General features: G+C 37.5%; 1 protein-coding gene across 4 annotated transcripts in view; it reads left to right on the top strand.

The window, feature by feature from the left end:
- Positions 1-21,040, top strand: part of PPP2R3A (protein phosphatase 2 regulatory subunit B''alpha) — a 281,968-nt gene that overhangs the window by 199,799 nt on the left and 61,129 nt on the right. For 3 of the 4 annotated variants that reach the window (XM_064277285.1, XM_003419984.4, XM_064277287.1), the window contains 4 exons: positions 2,836-2,922; positions 9,616-9,772; positions 12,608-12,656; positions 13,348-13,437. In XM_064277285.1, the coding sequence (XP_064133355.1) occupies positions 2,836-2,922; positions 9,616-9,772; positions 12,608-12,656; positions 13,348-13,437 (383 nt within the window). The remainder of the gene's footprint in view (positions 1-2,835; positions 2,923-9,615; positions 9,773-12,607; positions 12,657-13,347; positions 13,438-21,040) is intronic. The other variant, XM_064277286.1, reaches the window with a different exon arrangement.

Raw genomic sequence — 21,040 nt, 5'->3', positions numbered from 1 at the left:
TTTGTTATATATATTTTTATCACAACAAAAAAATTTAAGTAGGAAACTCAGATTTTAAGATAAATTTGCATTCAAAATCAAGAAATGTGGACAAAATCTAACAATATTCAAAAAATAAAAATTTGGTGTAGTATTATATATTGAAATTGACTCTAACTTTACAGAGGGGAATGGAATTATGATAAACAAGATTCTTAATGTTTATTTTCAAGTATATAATTTCTGTACTAAAAGTCCTCCATCTTTTTTATATGAACTTCTGCCAAGCTAGTGCTAAGAATACAATGTTAAGTAAGACACATTCTCTGCCTCAAGGACTTCAGAGTAAGTGGTTGGCGCCAGTAGAGAAATTAGGCACCAGCTGTCCTGGCTCCCACCTAATGCAAGAATCCTGCCAGCTCCCTTCTTGAATACTCGTGGTGAAAAGAAACCTCACTACTTCACACAACCTGTAGCTTCATAGGACTATTTTTAGGAGACTCTTCCTGATGTTGAAGCATTTCAGTTTAAGGACATTTCTTTCCAGTAGTTCTAATTCTGCACTTTGGTGTGACACTGAACAAGGCTACTCAGTAGCCAGCCATGCAGATCGTGATAACATCTACATTTTAATCTTATTTTTTTTCTCAAGACTAAACATTACTACATTACCAATATCTTAAACTATTCCTGGTATGATTTAGTTACTATAATTTAGTTTCCAGACCTATCAATATTTTTGTTGCCCAAACTTACTCAAATTGATCAATGTTTCTGATAAAATATGGTACTTAGAATTGAACACAACCGTCATATGTTCTGGGAAACCCTGGTGGCGTAGTGGTTAAATGCTACGGCTGCTAACCAAAGGGTCAGCAGTTCGAAGCCACCAGGCGCTCCTTGGAAACTCTGTGGCGCATTTCTACTCTGTCCTATAGGCTCGCTATGAGTCAGAATCAATTCGATGGCACTGGGTTTGGTTTTTTTGGTTTTTATCATATGTTCTGTGAGCATCACAGAATACCAGGAACTGGTATATTTTCCTACCTGATCACTCTGTTTTTATTTATTCCATTAAGATTTTATTAGCTTTTTCTTTAAAACACTGCAGCCCATTTGGGGCTCCTGTTAAACGTATAACAACTGAAACCCCTCATCATTTGCATATGCACTTAAAAGAGAGAAAAAATTTTTTTCTCTTTTAAGTTACGCCAGGCCAATTCCTTCTCCACTCTCATCCTTGTGGTTGTGATGGTTAAACTTTACATGTACCCATTTTAACTTTCAACTCATCACTTTCCATCCACCTATTACTACTACTTCTGTTGTTACTGTTCACTTGGCAAACATTTGTTAAGTATTTCCTAAACACTGATGATTAAAAACTAAGCAAGATGGTAGCTCTCACAGAAACTGCCACAGTGTTTTTGAATACAGGTTACCCTTCCCTGTTTTCTGCACATTTTATATGCATTCTATCTGTAAGTCATAGATGGAAATTCTGACTTATGTAAAATCCTAGAGACCTTCTTTGGGTAGGCATTCATCTGGTCTTCAAGAAGAACAAAAAAGTAAGACATTTTGACGTCTTTCAAAGGGTAAGCCTAATGAAAAACTAAACTGCCATTCTGCTTCTTCAGCAAAGAGAGTGATTCTCGAACAGAACAGGGAAAAACTAGCATCAGGATGAAGGTCCATACTTCTGCTGCCCAGTGTTCCCCACCTTGGTGCTAACTCCTTCTGACCTTCCAGATTCTGCCTCAAGTACTCCATTCCACAAGAAGCCCCAGAACTCTGAATAGAGTTGTTCTGCTAGCTATGAATCCAACTTTCATTTCTCTATCACAAAGATAACATGAAAATCTTTGTTACACGGCATTCAAGCTTCATTGATTTATTAAGAAATTATTGACCACCTGATACAAGCAAGGCACTGTATGAGGCACTGGGATGCAAGTCAAGTAAGATTTGATCTCTTAGAGTTTGAAGATGATGATGGTCAAGTGCACTGTATTTAGAATGTAACCACAGGAATAACTGAAAGAGGGTCAAGTGGCAGTGGGAGCACGGAAGGCAGCACTCCACCCCAGTTCCTATTCTGAGACTTCCTGTGGAGTGTGGTGCTTTGGCTAGATTCTAGAGGGTCAGAAAGAGTTAGTGCTATTAACGGGTCTGGACCTTCATCCTGATGCTAGTTATTCCCTGTTCTGTGTGAGAATCACTCTCTTTGCTGAAGAAGCCAGAAGCAAAATGGCAATTTAGTCCCTCATTAGGCCTACTCTTTGAAAGATGTCCAATGTCTTCCTTTGTTTTTCTTGTACCGAAATAGCTTTAAAAAAGAGAGGTCTAACTTCTTCCATGACAAAACCATCAAGGACATAGGATTGCCATATTAGACTATCAAAATCAAAGCCAAAGTACAAAAAAAAGAGAAAAAAAAACAAACCCTGCTTAAACTGCTCTTTACACTTCTGCTGCTTTTTGGAGAAATATTAGTAAGTCAAAGGAAGATTAATGGGGTGAGAGTAATGCAAGGTGAATTACTAAGAATGCACTGTGTCCTCCTACCTTAACGAGCACAGCTTCTATGTTCTTCCTCAAATCCTCCTCCACACCACAGCACACCACCCCAAGTCTCAAGCTCGTTGTTCCTCATCCCCTGTCTCCCATCCTCTCCAGGGTCTCGCTTCTGCTGAATTCATTAAAACATTAGTCAGTAACAAAGGTGTTCATGGCCAAATAAGGACTTAGGATATACATTACCCCAGATGTATTTGAGTTTCCATAGATGGTCTTTGGTAAAGTAAAAGATTTCTTTAATGTTTTTATTTGGTTTTGTTTTCTGTTTGGAACCAGGTAATTCAGAGAATATTCTACACAGTCAACAGATCATGGAGTGGAAAAATCACTACGACAGAGATAAGAAAAAGCAACTTTTTGCAAGTATGCCTGTCATTGGAATTCAGATATAAAGAGCAATTTAAATAACATTCCCATTTAATTTAACAAATATTTGCATGCCAACTGTATGCAAAGCACTGTCACTACTTTTAGTCATTAGGTATTGATCAGTTACCTAAAGGACATTGGGATATGTTGGGGGGACAAACATGTATAACAAGGCATGCACTGTGGAGCAAAGGAGAGAAGGCACTGACAGCCACACCTGGCTTGAGAAATTCTACAGAGGTGTACAAAATGTGCAGAGAAGGCTTCCCAGAATGACTGTGTGACCTTGGCCTTGGAGGAGATCGAGAGTTTACCAAGATAAAAAATTGGAAGAAAGCAGGATTCCAGATAGAGGAAGCAGCATAAACAAAGGCCCAGAAGCATGAAAGTGTCATGTTGAGGAACTGAAGAACAGTCTCAAGTGGCCAAAGAGCAGGCCCTGTGAGGAGAGTGACCACAGAGGAGGCTGGAAGGACGAGCTGGGGCCAGGTTGGAAAGGCCCTTGTAGAAGAAATGTGCTGAGGAATTTGCACTTGGTCCTTTCAGCAATGATTCTTTATCCAGCTTCTGCTGAGGGAAAATACTCAAAATTCCTTTTAAGAAAGAATACGTTTCATTTGATTACCTGATTTATTTTTTCAAGTAAGAGAGATTAAAAAGTATTGACCACTGGAAAAAAAAAAATAAATCAATTTCGACTCATAGAGACCCTATAGGACAGAGTAGAACTGCCCCGTAGGGTTTCCAAGGAGTGGCTGGTGGATTAGTACTACCGACCTTTTGGTTAGCAGCTGAGCTCTTAACCCCTGTGCCACCAGGGCCCTTTTGACCACTAGTTGGAGCCTTGTCCTGAAGTAGCTTCCATGCCTGATTGTTTAAGTGTCTGTAAACGTAAAGAAAGTAGAATTAATCACACTTGAAATGAAATATTTTATTATAAATAATAAATGAAGTTTAGGCTCATAATCTAACCTTATTTACTCTTTATTTTTTCCTGTCTTCATCTAAGACAGACAAGGTAATAAGGACTTGGCAAAATTAGCAGTCCATGATGGACATATACAAGTATTTTTTATTCTGAAGTTAACAGTTATTATCACAGTTATTGTTAATACTTACCGACCTACCTGGGCTCTCAGCAGATATGCAATGGGATAAGGTAGTAGTAATTTAATAAAAGAAGCCTCACACCTTAAGCATTGAACAACTTTGCTGCAAGAGACTTCTTTAAAGTGTTGAAAAGCAAAGATGTCACTTTGAAGACTAAGATGCGCCTGACCCAAGCCATGGTATTTTCATTGGTCTCATATGCATGCAAATGTTGGAGAGTGAATAAGGAAGATCAAAGAAGAATTGATGCCTTTGAATTATGGTGTTGGCAAAGAATATTGAATATACTGTGCACTGCCAGAAGAATGAACATATCTATCTTGGAAGAAGTACAGCCAGAATGCTCCTGAGAAGCAGGGATGGTGATACTTCATCTCACACACTTTGGACATGTTATCAGGAGGGTCCAGTGCCTGGAGAAAGACATCATGCTTGGTAAACTAGTTGTTGTTTTGGGTGCTGTCAGGTCAGTTCCGACTCATAGCGACCCTCTGTACAACAGAACAAAACACTGGTCAGTCCTGTGCTGTCCTCACAATCTTTGTTATGTTTGAGCTCATTGTTGCAGCCACTGTGTCAAATCCATCTCACAGAAGATCTTCCTCTTTTTCACTGACCTTACTAAGCTGAAAGAACTAATAGCCTCTTCCACAGTCAGCCCCTGGCCTTGTTCTGACTGACAATATTGAGCTGCCAAAGAATAAACAAGCTTGCCTTGGAAGAAGTACAGTCAGAGTGCTCCTTGGAAGCGAGGATGGCAAGACTTCATCTCACATACTTTGGACATGTTATCAGGAGGAACCAGTCCCTGGAGAAGAACATTATGTTTGGTAAGGTAGAGGGTCAGCGAAACAAAGGAAGACCCTCAACAAAATGGATTGACACAGTGGCTGCAACAACAGACTCAAACATAGCAACTATTGTAAGGATGGTGCAGGACCAGGCAGTGTTTTGTTCATTCTTTTGGCAGTCCATGGTATATTCAATATTCTTTGCCAACACCACAGTTCCAAGGCGTCAACTCTTCTTCGGTCTTCCTTATTGTCCAGCTTTCACATGCATATGATGTGATTGAAAATACCATGGCTTCGGTCAGGCGCACCTTAGTCATCAGGGTGACATCTTTGTTCTTCAACACTTTGAAGAGGTCCTTTGCAGCAGATTTACCCAATGCAATGCATCTTTTGATTTCTTGACTGCTGCTTCCATGGCTGTGGATTGTGGATCCAAGTCAAATGAAATCCTTGACAACTTCAATCTTTTCTCCGTTTATCATGATTTTGCTCATTGGTCCAGTTGTGAGGATTTTTGTTTTCTTTATGTTGAGGCGTAATCCATACTGAAGGCTGTGGTCTTTGATCTTCATTAGTAAGTACTTCAAGACCTCTTCACTTTCAGCAAGCAAGGTTGTGTCATCTGCATAACGCAGGTTGTTAATGAGTCTTCCTCCAATCCTGATGTCCCATTCTTCTTCATATAGTCCAGCTACTCGTATTATTTGTTCAGCATACAGATTGAAAAGGTATGGTGAAAGAATACAACCCCGATGCACACCTTTCCTGACTTTAAACCAATCAGTATCCCCTTGTTTTGTCCGAACAACTGCCTCTTGATCTATGTAAAGTTTCCTCATGAGCACAATTAAGTGTTCTGGAATTCCCATTCTTCACAGTGTTAGCCATAGTTTGTTATGATCCACACAGTCGAATGCCTTTGCATAAATAATCCATAAAACACAGGTAAACATCCTCCTGGTATTCTCTGCTTTCAGCCAGGATCCATCTGACATCAGCAGTGATATCCCTGGTTCTACGTCCTCTTCTGAAACCGGCCTGAATTTCTGGCAGTGCCCTGTCAATATGCTGCTGCAGCCGTTTTTGAATGATCTTCAGCAAAATTTTGCTTGCGTGTAATATTAATGATACTGTTCTATAATTTCCACATTTGGTTGGATCACCTTTCTTGGGAATAGGCATAAATATGGCTCTCTTCCAGTCAGTTGGCCAGGAAGCTGTCTTCCATAGTTCTTGGCATAGACAAGTGAGCACCTCCAGTGCTGCATCTGTTTGTTGAAACATCTCAATTGATATTCCACCAATTCCTGGGGCCTTATTTTTCACCAATGTCTTCAGAGCAGCTTGGACTTCTTCCTTCAGTACCATCGGTTCCTGATCATATGCCCCCTCTTGAAATGGTTGAATATTGACTAATTCTTTTTGGTATAATGACTCTGTGTATTCCTTCCATCTTCTTTTGATGCGTTCTGCGTTGTTTAATATTTTCCCCATAGAATCCTTCACTATTGCAACTCAAGGCTTGAATTTTTTCTGAAGTTCTTTCGGCTTGAGAAATGCCGAGCGTGTTCTTCCCTTTTGGTTTTCCATCTCCAGCTCTTTGCACATGTCATTATAATACTTTACCTTGTCTTCTCAAGAGGCCCTTTGAAATCTTCTGTTCATTTCTTTTACTTCATCAGCTCTTCCTTTTGCTTCAGCTGCTGGATGCTCAAGAGCAAGTTTCAGAGTCTCCTCCGACATCCATCTTGGTCTTTTCTTTCTTTCCTGTCTTTTCAGTGACCTCTTGCTTTCTTCATGGATGATGTCCTTGATGTCATTCCACAACTCGTCTGGTCTTCGGTCACTAGTCCTCAATGCGTCAAATCTATTCTTGAGATTGTCTCTAAATTCAGGTGGGATATACTCAAGGTCATATTTTGGCTCTCGTGGACTTGTTCTGATTTTCTTCAGTTTCAGCTTGAACTTGCATATGAGCGATTGATGGTCTGTTCCAGACTCAGCCCCTGGCCTTGTTCTGACTGATGATATTGAGCTTTTCCATCGTCTCTTTCCACAGATGTAGTCAATTTGATTTCTTTGTGTTCCATCTGGTGAGGTCCATGTGTATAGTCGCCGTTTATGTTGGTGAAAGAAGGTATTTGCAGTGAAGAAGTCGTTGGTCTTGCAAAATTCTATCATTTGATCTCCGGCATTGTTTCTGTCACCAAGGCCATATTTTCTAACTACTGATCCTTCTTTGTTGCCAACTTTCACATTCCAATCGCCAGTAATTATCAATGCATCTTGATTACATGTTCTATCAATTTCAGACTGCAGCAGCTGATAAAAATCTTCTATTCCTTCATCTTTGGCCCTAGTGGTTGGTGCGTAAATTTGAATAATAGTCATATTAACTGGCCTTCCTTGTAGGCATATGGATATTATCCTATCACTAACAGCATTGTACCTCAGGATAGATCTTGAAATGTTCTTTTTGACGATGAATGCAACACCATTCCTCTTTAAGTTGTCACTCCCAGCGTACTAGACTGTGATTGTCCGATTCAAAATGGCCAATACCAGTCCACTTCGGCTCACTAATGCCTAGGATATCGAAGTTTATGTGTTCCATTTCACTTCTGACAATTTCCAGTTTTCCAAATTCATACTTCGTACATTCCAGGTTCTGATTATTAATGGATGTTTGCAGCTGTTTTTTCTCATTTTGAGTCATGCCACATCAGCGAATGAGGGTCCCGAAAGCTTTACTCCATCCACGTCATTAAGGTCGACTCTGCTTTAAGGAGGCAACCCTTCCCCAGTCATCTTTTGAGTGCCTTCCAACCTGGGGGGCTCATTTTCCAGCACTGTATCAGACAGTGTTCCGCTGCTATTTGTAAGGTTTTCACTGGCTAGTGCTTTTCAGAAGTAGACTGCCAGGTCCTTCTTCCTCGTCTGTCTTAGTCTGGAAGCTCAGCTGAAACCTGTCCTCCAAGGGTGACTCTGCTGGTGTCTGAATACCGGTGGCATAGCTTCCAGCATCACAGCAACACAGTCTTTTAATAGAGGGATATAATTCATTCACCTTTATTGTGATATTGATGTATCGGATATTATTTCTGTCATTTTACTTTGCTTTTTCTATTTCCTAGGCTTTTTTATGGTTTCTTTTATTTTTCTTTCTGAATCTTTCATTTCTAAAAATGTCATTTATCTGCCCAGTTATATGATAATTTGGCTGATAATAGAATTCCAGTTCAAAATCTTGATCCTGGTGATTTCTCTAGGAGTACACAGTGAGTTAAGGGAAACAGGTTTACCTCCAGTTCAGGGCCCTGCAGCATCATCACAGTTGTATTCATGAGTAAATATATCTGTCCAGCCTTTATGGTAAACTTGATTTCATTACAAAACCAAACCCTATATGAGAATGCCTATTCTTCATACTATACTTCTCATGTAACTGAAAAGTCAAATAAAGTGTTAGTTTGTAGCCATGAAACTTAGCCTGGTATCTGATGGTTCTTTGCTAGCCAGGCAGTGGGCCTTTGATAGGCTGCAGTCCCCTTGGTAATGGTCCTCCCCTCTCCCTGCTTATGTACCCTCTGCAGCCTCTAACCCCTTGCTATACATATTATTTAAAAAAAAAAAAAAAAAAAAAAAGCTTGCCATTGAGACGATTCCAACTCATAGCAACCCTATAGAACAGAGTAGAACTGCCCCATAGGTTTTCCAAGGAGCAGCTGGTAGATTCAAACTGCTGACCTTTTGATTAGCGGCCACGCTCTTAACCACTGGACCACCAGGGCCCCATACGTATTATAAACCCAAAACCCAGCGCCATGGAGTCAATTCTGACTCATAGCGACCCTATAGGACAGAGTAGAACTGCCCCATAGTTTCCAAGGAGCACCTATTATAGATAGCTCAGTAAACACTTGTTGATTGATCAATTGATTGAGTTGTTGTTGTTAGGTCCTGTCGAGGTGGTTCCGACTCAGGGCAACCCTGTGCACAACCGAACGAAACACTGCCCAGTCCTGCATCATCCTTAGAATCGTTTTTATGCTTGAGCCCATTGTTGCATCCACTGTGTCAATCCACCTCGCTGAGGGTCTTCCTCTTTTCTGCTGACCCTGTACTTTACCAAGCATGATGTCCTTCTCCAAGGATTGGTCCCTCCTGATGACATATCCTAAGCACGTGAGACAAAGTCTCACCATTCACACTCCCAAGCAGCATTCTGGCTGTACTTCTCCCAAGACAGAATTCATCTCCCTGCCAGTCCATAGTACGTTCAATATTCTTCACCAGCACCACAATTCAAAGGCATCAATTCTTCTTCGGTCTTCCTTATTCATTGTCCAGCTTTCACGTGAATATAATGCGATTAAAAATACCATGGCTTGGGTCAGGCACACCTTAGTCTTCAAGGTGACATCTTTGCTTTTCGGCACTTGAAAGAGGTTCTTTGCAGCAGATTTGCCCAGTGCAGTGCGTCTTTTGATTTCTTGACTGCTACTACCGTGGGTGTTGATTGTGGATCCAAGTAAAATGAAATCCTTGACAACTTCAGTCTTTTCTCTGTTTATCATGATGTTGCTTATTGGCCCAGTTGTGAGGATTTTTGTTTTCTTTATGTTGTTGATTAAGTAGGTTGCTTATTAAAGTTCCTAGTTTGGTACCAAAAACAAAATTTTAAATTTAGTTTAAAAAAATTTTTACTAGACTCTATGCAGTGGCCAAAGCTGGTTTTTCATTATTATAAACTAAATTAATTCTCCTATTCATACCATTTCAGACTCTAGCCCTTTTGGAAGAAGAGGAAGACATAAACCAAATCACAGATTACTTCTCCTATGAACATTTCTATGTTATTTATTGTAAATTCTGGGAACTAGATAGTGATCATGACCTCTACATCAGCCAGACTGATCTATCTCGATATAATGATCAGGGTGAGTGACTCTACAGATACTAAGACTTAACCATCTTGGAGAAGTCAGAAGTTACGTAAATTGCCCCACTCATTATGGAGAATTCCCATCTCTTAATTTCTATATCTACTCCAGTCCTCTCTACTGGACCAAGAATTTTCGAGTGAGGATAAACTAAGACAATTTTTAAATTTTTTAATTAAGAGGCTAGGTGTAGGAGAAGGAATTTGGAGGTAAGTGAGAATTTATAGTCTTAGTTTTGGTGATAAGGGGCAACTTTGTATACAGATGTGTGTTTTCTGATGATGAATTCAATGAGATCCACACCTGTGCAAATTTTATTTGAAAGAGAATGTATATGCACCTTTAGAAACATTCCCATTTAACACTATTTCTAGAAAAAAAACAAGGATGAAAATACTGTTTCCTATTTTCCGTTTTTTTCCTAACCGAATCTTATAAAAATATTCTTTTTGGAATTTAGTTCCAGAAAAGATATTTTCTCTGTAAAATGAATTTTTGTTCTTTCTTTTGTCAGAAAATAAAAATTACATATTACGTGATATTACCCATTTTGCTTCATTTTTGCCAGTTGTAAACTTAGAACCTATTGCTTTGCTGATTTAATTTTCTTAGCTAAGTAACAAGATAATGGATTCATTTTCTCTCATCAGATTGTCCCTGTTCTATCCTTAAATGTCTTCTCAGGCATTTTTAGTCAGCCTTTGAGCCTTTTGGATGAAAATGGAGCCACCAGGGTTCCATTTTTGGATATAGCAGAGTACAAATCTTAAATGTTGAATTTCCTTCTGTTATTTGGTATGTCTATGACTAATGGCAAGCATCTTAAGAAAAGGCCCATGTATATGTCAAGTTTCATAGAGTTTTGCATATTTAAGAAACAGAATTCTCTCAAATTCTCAGGTGCCAGACAAGCGTCAAGGGGGACTACTCAAATGTACTTACCTGGTAAACAAGCATGTTAGTACTCTTACCTCCCTTCTTTAAGTAGTCATAACCTTCCTGTCAGCAGAATAGCATAAAGATGGAGATATTCGTAGGACTATTGGGTAGCTTTATTAGCTATGCACCTCCCCATTACCAGTGAACAGATCACCTGAATAATATCAGCCAGCCTCTGGAGGTCATGCACAACCCTTTGGGCTCTAAACTTCTCTCTCTTTGAATGACATAATCATAGTCCTCATAGGTTCCTGAAGTATTGTATATACTCACATACCAGTTCACACTGAGTCAGTTCTGACTCATGGTGACCGCATGTGTGCAGAGTAGTCCTGTTCCATTCATTTTTCAAGACTAACCTTTCAGAAGCAGATCACCTCATCATAGGCACGTTGATGGGATGAAGTCCAGGAAAGTAGCCATCTAGGTCTGCATAATGAAACTCTTGTACATAATTACCCACCCACCAACCTATCCTTAATTTATGGGGCAACATATGCTGTGATATTCAATTTTAGGAGGCTAAACCTTGAGTAAACCTTTTTATGAGTTCAGATGACTTTAGCTTTGGCATTCAATATCCTTTGCTTTCCTATACGACTCTTTTTTTCTACCTAGTACAAATTAATAACTCCATAAACCAGTGCTCAACAAAATCTAGAGAGTCCTTATGTGCCAGGCATAGCAGTACTGACACATATATCTCTAGCTTTCTTCAGCCAAATTCATTTACCTTTATGTTGACTCTACCTAACAGGATACCTGGTAATGCAATGGTTAGGCACTTGGCTGCTAACCAGATGGTTGGTGATTTGAACCCACCAGCTGCTGGCAGTAGAAAAATGTGGCAGCCTGCTTCCATAAAGATTAACCCACCAAAACCCACTGCCGTCGAGTCGATTGCGACTCATAGCGACCCTATAGGACAGAGTAAAGATCCATAAAGATTACAGCCTTGGAAATCCTATGGTGCAGTTCTCTGCCCTATAAGGTCTCTATGAATCAGCATTGTCTTAGCGGCAGTGGGATTGGTTACCTAACTGTGTGGAAGAGTTTGATGCTGATGACTTCTAACTCTAATGACCTGATCACTGGTCCTGAAATTTCAGTGTGCATGCCATTGCCTGGAGTACTTGTTAAAAGTACAGATTCCTGCTCTCACTTCACCCCCAGGCCTGAGGTCCCCAGGCATGTCTCTTTTTTTTTTTTTTTTTTAAAGTAATGTCTTCGGTTATTCTGATCTCAGAATGAGGTACACTACTATAGAGTCTCAGGGATCTGTCACTAGTCCCTGTCATCAAAAAGTGACATATTAAGATATAATTGTTACTTTCTTTGAACAAAACTGGGGATTTCTGAGAATCTTGTTATATCATGTTATATCCTGGACTTCTATAGAATGGGAATATAAGAAAAGTATTTTTATGGTATGCTTTGATATCTTTTGTAAAATTATACTTGGAAGTATTTGTCCATTTTTTCACCCAAAGTCCTTTATATTAGGAACTGTACAATCTGTTCCTCCTTGGATTTAGTGCTAGGATAAAATTTGTCTTCTTTAGGGGAATTTCCATTCTTGCTCTTATTGGATAACAAGATCAATACAAAACCCATAAGTTTTCATAATACTAATACAGCCCAGATTTCAGCCTATTTGCCCATTCTTTTTTAAAAGTTTTATATACCCACGCACATATACATACCTATATCTCCACCTCAAATTCTTACTTACAAAAAGTATAAATTATACATAAGTAAAAATTTAACTACTTATATTCTTATCATGGAAAATTGCTGTGGTTTAGCTTATAGATACTGAAAATAAATTTGCCAAAAGTATGACCTTTATGGAGCATGTTTCTAACTAGCTCTGTAATTTCTTATTATATGTAGCTTCATCAAACAGGATTATTGAAAGGATATTCTCTGGAGCAGTAACAAGGTAAGAAAAAGCATCTGAGTTCAAAAATGAATGACAAGTAATGTTAACAATCTCATTCTAGCAAGACTTCCTCCATAATTTGACATCACTTTTTTTTACTGGGTCAAAGAATAGCCTACAAAAAATGCATTATGTCTTAACACAGGACAATGATTCTTTAAAATGGGTATTAGTCTTGCATCTAAATATCATTAACAGTATTCGATCCTGGTGATTACTTGTATTCAAATGAGAAACTGGATTTATTTTCTTCATATTTGCAAATGCCTTTGGGTTTTGCCCTCTAACCCTGTGAAAACAAGATAGGCCAAGGAAGGGCACTGCCCTTTTATGAGGCATCTAGCAGTCTCTTTTTTTTTTTTAATGTATTTAAATTTCCAAAGAAGGATGTTATTTTATTTCTTAGCCTGTCATCCTACTGGGTGAAGTAGAGGGTCAGGAAAAAAGAGGAAGACCCTCACTCAACAAGATGGATTGACCCAGTAACTGCAACAATGGTTTCCAACATAGCAACTTTGTGAGGATGACGTAGGATCGAGTATTTATTCATTCTCTTGTACGTGGAGTCTCCATATGAGCTGGAACCAACTCAGTGGCACCTAATAATGGACAACATCATCCTACTATGTTTTTCCAGGTAATCATTCAGGAATTTTATAACAATGCATTTTTCTTTCTCTTCCACTCCCAGGGGAAAAACAGTACAGAAGGAGGGAAGAATGAGCTATGCAGATTTTGTTTGGTTTTTGATCTCTGAGGAAGACAAAAGAAACCCCACCAGGTATGACTTCCAAGTTTATTTTGCCAAGATATAAAATGTGTGCAGAAGGCCCAAAAAAGTCATAATGCATACTTAGTGAATGACCCTGGGGATACCAAGATGACAGTCCCCTGGGGGCTCTCAGTCAAGAATGGAGACAGGCACTGAATCCATGGTCACAGTATCAAGAGAAGTGCAATTACCCAAAGAAACACAGGAGAAGTGACATGTGAAGTGGCCCTGAAGGTAAGTAAGACTAGTAAGCATTGATACGGAATGTGGGAATAGAGACTGTTAGTTGTTATACAACCTTAATGGTTCAGTAATAAATTAGAGAGGGAAAGAAAGGCAAATTTTGGATGTTTTTTTTTTTTTTTTTCAGTCTACAAGAACACAGGTCATCATTTCCTCGGTTAGAGTCATCTCTCCCTTTTCTTGACATTTTCAAACATGCCTTGATTTGTGCTTGTTTATTTGCATTGTCTTTTTCTCCCCTGCTGGTCTGTCTCTTGTTTAAGCCGAAAATCTAGGCCCTTTTTTTTATCCCTCGCTGTGTAACACAGTGCCCTGGACATATCGTGTGTTCAGTACCAAAAGAGGGAGGGGATGCAGTCCTTGATGCTGCTTGCAGGTATAACTGACGCTGCTGTTCTTGTTGGTTTAAGAATTGTCTAAATGTTGGATGTATTGTTTGGAAATCCTTGAAACAGAAATTAAAATAACCTTAGGGAAACTTATTAGATTATTTTTAAGTAATTTTGTTTTCCATTTCAAAGATAGTAATTTATTGTCCATAATAGGGTAATGATGAGTGTAATAAAATAAATTTTAATACTAATAATTCTAACACCCAGGGAAAAAAAACACTATTAAAAATTTGGTATGTATTGTATAGTCTTTTTCGTATATACTTTTATATACTGTTTGGACATTTGAATTATTTCCATTGGATTAATTCTTAATTACCGTATTACCAAATTTTTCATGGAATGCTTTCCGAAATATCCTCTGATAGTTATAACCAAATAGTTATAAAATCTACTGTTTTTTCCTTAGAAGAAATTCCCAGAAAAAGGACTCCTTCTTCTCCTCTCCACTGCCCACTCCTCATTCTTCCTCTTCCTTCTGCCTATCTCTACCTCCTTCACTCCTGTCTCTCACTCTTACTCTCTTTCTCCCCCCAAATGATATGATATGATAAATTGGATCATACTACCATGTTTTTATGTAGATAACACACACCTTCTACATTTGTTTGCCAGCTGCACCGTCTGCCAATTTTTTATAGCAGCCCTTAGGAAAATACCCCTGGGGGGAGCATGTGGCTGGCAAACAGACGTAGCAGGTGTGCATTATTTGCACAAAAATACAGTGTATGTAGTTCCGTAACACACTCTTTCACATAATAGTGTATTTCCATGCTAGTAGGTGTGTGTGTATATAATTTATCATTAATCCATTATTTTGAATGTTTTGGTTAGATTATCTAAATTTCTAAAAATTTGAAGGTGTGTTTTTCCTTTTCTTGACTGTTTGGTGTTCTGTTAACCTTCCCAATCTAAATCTTTTATCTTTTTTATTTCCTTAGTTATGGAAAAGCTCCTCAAATATTTTATCCCATCCATTTCTTCCCTTTTCTGGAATTCTGAATGTCCCACTTCTATTTCTGTCTTCTATGTCTCTTCATTTTTCTCTTATATCTTCTATTTCTGTACTTTTCCACTGCCTTTCGTGAAGCGTTCCTAAAGTTTATATTCCAGATCACAAATTCATTTTCAGCTATAGTCATCCTGCTATTTGTCCTATGTATTCTGTATTTTATTTCACCTGTTTATGTTTCATATCTAATATTTCTACTTTTGATTTCTTGCTACTCATATTTTTAATATTCCCCTTTAGCCATGTAAAAGGTATTTAATGTTTTTTTTGTTGTTTTTAATTCTTTATTATGGTAAATCTCAAACATACGTAAAAGCAGACAGAGTTGTGTAATAAACAACTTACCTACTTTTGGCTAATTTTACCTATATCTCTATCTACTTCCTCTCCCTGTATTACTTTGAAAGAAATCTTATATATCATATCATTTCTATTATGCTTATTTCAGATTCTAGGTTTTTTTTTTTTAAATAATTTTGCTTCATATGTTATATTTTTCAGATTGTCGTCTTTTATTATACTTTAGGTGTGAATGTACTCCTCAGGTGTCTAGTTATTTTGTCCTGTGAGCTCATGCCCTCTTAGAGGAAACAGCTACCTTGTCTGATGATATGTAATGACTAAACCTCAGGCCCTTCCATTTTACATCCCTCCCAGTGACTTTAAAGAAAGGGAAACATGACAGTACTAAACTCACACCTATATATAATTAAGCTGAATGTAAATGGACTAAATGCACCAATAAAGAGACAGAGAGTGGCAGAATGGATTAAAAAAACATGATCCAGCTATATGCCGCCTACAAAAGACACACCTTAGACTTAAAGACACAAACTAAAACTCAAAGGATAGAAAAAAATACATTAAGCAAAGAACAATCAAAAAAGAGCAGGAGTGGCAATATTAATTTCTGACAAAATAGACTTTAAAGTTAAATCCACCACAAAGGATAAGGAAGGACACGATACAATGATTAAAGGGACGATATACCAGAAGGATATAACCATATTAAATATTTAAGCACCCAGTGACAGGGCTTCAGGATACGTAAAACAAACTCTAACAGCATTGAAAACTGAGATAGATGGCTCCACAACACTTCAACACAACACTTTCAGTGAAAGGCAGAACATTTAAAGAAAGGGAAGCAGATGAATCCCAGGGAGAAGAGTCTTAGGTACCACAGAAATGCAGGTTAACTACCCTCCACTATACCAGCAATTTCTCTGGTCAGGGACTTAATTTTAAACTCCTAGAAAAAAGCAGCGCTGGTAGGAAACAGTCATCGTAGGTTATAATCTACCAGCCCTCAAGGATTAAAAGCAGAAGATTGGGTATCTGAGCAGCCTCGTCAGTACCTAATTTCTCAGGACTTTGGAACTGCGCAAACATTATTAGAGGTCATGGGACTGCTGCTTGCTGATGATGCTTTGTCTTGGGGCGTGCTACAGGCAGCAACCCCTACCCCCAAGGCTCTGTCAGGGAGAGGCAAACCTGAAAGGGAATGCTCTTCCTCACCTTTTTCCCAAACAAGATCGTCTAGACCCCAGGTATACCATCTTCCTTACACTCTCACAAACACCATTTTGATTTGTTTTATTGTTTACTTTAACTTTTTCTTCTAATCTCTTGTATTTCCTGTAATCTAAAAATTAGGACTAAAGGCCGTATTAGATTCTGGTCAAACATTTTTGGCAAGAATACAAAAATGGTGCTGTTTACTTCATATGTCTTACATTTGGAGGCAAGTAATATGAGGTTGTCCTGTTAAGTGATGCTAGTGATAACACCCAAATCTCTGCATTATAAAGTCATGTATTTCCTTTTGCAGTTAGCAAGTAATATATGTGTGTAAAATATACTGTTCCACAACACATTTTTAATTGTTTTATTATTATCTATTTGGTAATCCTTGCCTGAATCAGATATTGCACTGGAGTTTGCAAAAGGCTCATTTTCTCATTCTTTTTATTTGTTAATAATATGCCAACATGGCATATAAAATGGCAGCTAATAAATGTAGAATGAATAGAAAGAAAATCATCAAGTATACAGAAGAACTTTAAAAAACACCATTAACCAAAGACTCAGAGAAGAAACCAGTCCACAGGACTAATAGTCTATGTAAACCATGACCTCATCTACCCTCACACCAAAAGAACTAGATGGTGTCTGGCTCCACTGCTGACCATTCTGATCAGGAACACAACAGGTGGATCCTGTAGAATGGGAACCAAATGTAGAACAGAACTCAAATTCTTAAAAACTCCAGACTTAATGGACTGGTTGAGAGTGGAGGACTTGCTGAGACTGTCACCCAGAGATACTCTTTATACCTTGAACCAAAACTATTTCATGAGATCACCTTTTAACTAAATAACAGATTGGCTCATAAAATAAATAATATCATCTGTGAGTACTGTGCTCATTTAAGAAATCATCTATATGAGACCAAAAGGTCAACATTTACACAAAAGCAAAGATGAGAAGGCAAGGGGACAGGGAAACTAGATTATTGAAAACAGAACAACCAGAACAGAAATAATGAGAAAGTTGACACACTGTGGAAAATGTCACTGTAACCAATGTCACTGAACAAGTTGTGTAGAAATTGTTAAATGGGAACCTAACAAAGTAAAATATTTTGGTAAAATATAAAAAAAGAAGGCTGGTAGCTCCATGAGAGCAACAAGCAAAATTACACAACAGGCCCAAATGTATCTGGAAAGTGGTTAGAATTTAATTAGTTCGGCTGCGGAGAATTATACTCAAGGACATTGTTGAGAACAGTAAAGCAGTAAGTCTGCAATTAGTGGCGCTAACAGCTAGCTAGATATGTTACCAACAATGGCAGACAGCATAATAGATCAGGGAAAGACACAGTCATACTAAGACAACCCTTCTAAAACCACTGTCATCTCAGGATAACTTGGAGCATGGCCAACTCTGCACCCTCTGAAGGGTAACATCAGAGGCTGCATACTACAATACTACAGAGGAAATAGACTTCACTAAAATAGTCCAGCCAAGTCACTAAACAAACAAACAAGCAAACAACAAGATCCAGAAGGGTGGGGGTAGGGGGCGAGATCAGTATCTAGTGTTGCCACAATATATTATTAAAAAATTCAGTTTTCAGAAAAATTATAGGACATGCAAAGACACCAGGAAGTGTGCCCATACACAGGAAAAAGAGCTGACAACAGAAACCTTGAGAGACAACTGAAACTGCCTTTGTGAGGGACCAGATGTTGGACTTAGCAAAGATTTCGAAGAAAATATTATAAACATGTTCAAAGAACTAAATGAAATCGTTTAGAAAATGTAAAAGTAATCTAGGACAATAATGTGTCATCAAATAGAAAATATCAATAAAGAGAAATATTTTTTTTAAAAAGAGAGCCAAATGGGAAATCTGGAGTTGAAAAGTAAAATTACTGAGATAAAAAAAATCACTGTAGAGGGGCTGAACAGTAGATTTGAACTGGCAAAAGAAAGAATCAGCGAACTTAAAGCGTATACAGTCTGAAGAACAGAGAAAGAAGGATAAGGAAAAATGAACAGAGTCTCAGAGAAATGTGGGAAATCATTAAGCACACCACACCAACATATGAGTTACACAAGTACCAGAAAGAGGGGAGAGAAGGGAGCAGAAAAAATAATTTGAAAATTAATGACTTAAAACTTCTCAAATTTGATGGAAAACACTTTACAAATCTAAGAAACTCAGTGATCTCCAAGTACAACAAATACAGAGATACCCACATGTAAACACATCATAGTAAAAATGGTGAAAGAAAATCTTAAAAGTGGCAAGAGAAAAATGACTTCTTGTGTACAAAGGAACACCAATAAAATTAACAACTGACTTCTCATCAGAAACAACGGAAGTTAGAAGGTTGTGTAATGACATATTCAAAGTGCTGGTGGAGAAAAATCTGCCAACCAAGAGTCTTACATCCAGCAAAGCTAGCTTTCAAAAACAAAGGCAAAATGAAGACATTCCAGATACACAAAAACAGAGAATTCATTGCTAACAAACCCACCTTACAGGAAATACTATAGGAAGTTCAGGCGGAAAGCAAGTGACCCCAGACAGTAATTCAGATCCACACACGATAAGCATAAAATACCAGTAAAGGTAACTGTGTAGTTACAAAGACAGCATAAATAATGCATGTTTCTTCTCTTAACTGACTTAAAAAGTAATTGTATAAAACAATATGTATTATAATTGTATTAGGCCTATAATATATAGAAATGAGCTATATAGAAGAAACATTTCTATATCTCTCTGGAATTGAGTTAGTATGAATCCGAAGTAGATTTTGATAAATTAAATATATATGGTGAGCCCTAGAACAACCACTAGCAAATTAACTCAAAAATATATAGTGAAAAAATTATTAAAGGGATTAAAATGTTACACCTGGAAAATATTCACTTAATGAAAAAGGAGTCAGTGAAAAGAAACCAAAGGAAAAATATGAGACCTATAGAAAACAAAAAGTAAAATGGCACATGGAAATCCAACTATTTCAACAATAGCATTAAATATGAATGGATTAAACAACATAATCAAAAGGCAGAGATTATCAGACTGGATTAAAAAAAGATATAATTACATATTGTCTACAGGAGACGCACTTTAGATTTAAAGATACAGAGGTCGAAAGTAAAAGGATGGGAAAAGATGTGCCATGCAAACAACTACCATAAGAAAGCTGGAGTGGCTATAGTGATAGCAGAGAAAATGGATTTTAAGACAAAAATTGTTACTAGAGACAGAGAAGGACATTTTATATTAAAAAAGATTTTCAAATCAAATCAATAACCTAACCTTCCATCTTAAGACATTGGGAAAAGAAATGTGAATTAAACCTAGTAAACAATAAGAAGGAAAGGATAAGATTAGAGTTGATAAATGAAATTGAGAATAGAAACAATAAAGAAAATCAGTGAAGCCAAAAGTAATTCATTTGAGAGTATCAACAAAATTGATATACCATGACCAAGTGAGATTTATCACAGGAATGAAAGGATGAAAGGTTGATTTAATATCTATAAATCAGTCAATCAATGTAATACTCCGTATTAAGAGAGTAAAAGAAAAAAACATATTCTCATCTCAGTATTCACAGAAAAAAGTAGTTGACAAAATCCAACAGCTATTCAAGATAAAAACTCTCAACAAACTAAAATTAAAAGGAATTTCTTCAACCCGATAAAAAATATCTATGAAAAACCACAGCTGACATCATACTTAATGGTAAAAGATTGAATGTTGTTCCCCTAAGATCAGGAAAGAGACAAAGATTTCCACTCTCATCACTTATGTTCAACGTTGTACTGGGCATTCAAGTCAGGACAGCTTGGCAAGAAAATGAAATAAAAGGTATCCAACTTAGAAAGGAAGAAGTAAAACTATTTGCGTATGACATTACCTTGTATATACAAGATCCACTAAAAAAATTATTAGAATTAATAAATGAATTAAATTATGTTGCAGAATATAAGATCATGTACAAAAAATGACTTGTATTTCTATACTGGCAATGAGCAATCAAAATGAAATTAAGAAGACAATTCCATTTATAATAACAGCAAAAAGAATAAAATAGGAATAAATTTAACGTAAGAAGTATAAAACTTTGGAAACTGCAACACATTGTGGAAAAAAATTAAAGAAGATCTAAATAAATGAAAAGATACCCTGACATATTCACGGATTAGAAGACAGTTTTGTGAGGATGGCAGTGTTCCCCCAAACTCTGATGTACGTATCCATTGCAGTTCCTAACAGCTTGTGTATTTGTTTGTTTTTTGTTTTGTAGAAATGGACAAGTTAATCCTAGAAGTAATATGAAAACGCAAAGGGGGTGGAGTAGCCAAAACTGAGTGATTTCAAAATATGCTACAACACTAAAATAAACAAGATCATGGGGTACTGTCATAAATATAAACA

This window comes from Loxodonta africana, chromosome 26 (genome assembly GCF_030014295.1).
Source record: "Loxodonta africana isolate mLoxAfr1 chromosome 26, mLoxAfr1.hap2, whole genome shotgun sequence".
NCBI classification, from domain to species: Eukaryota; Metazoa; Chordata; class Mammalia; order Proboscidea; family Elephantidae; genus Loxodonta; species Loxodonta africana.
The sequence above is the reverse complement of the archived record's forward strand: the minus strand, read 5'-3'. Positions and strand labels throughout refer to the sequence as shown.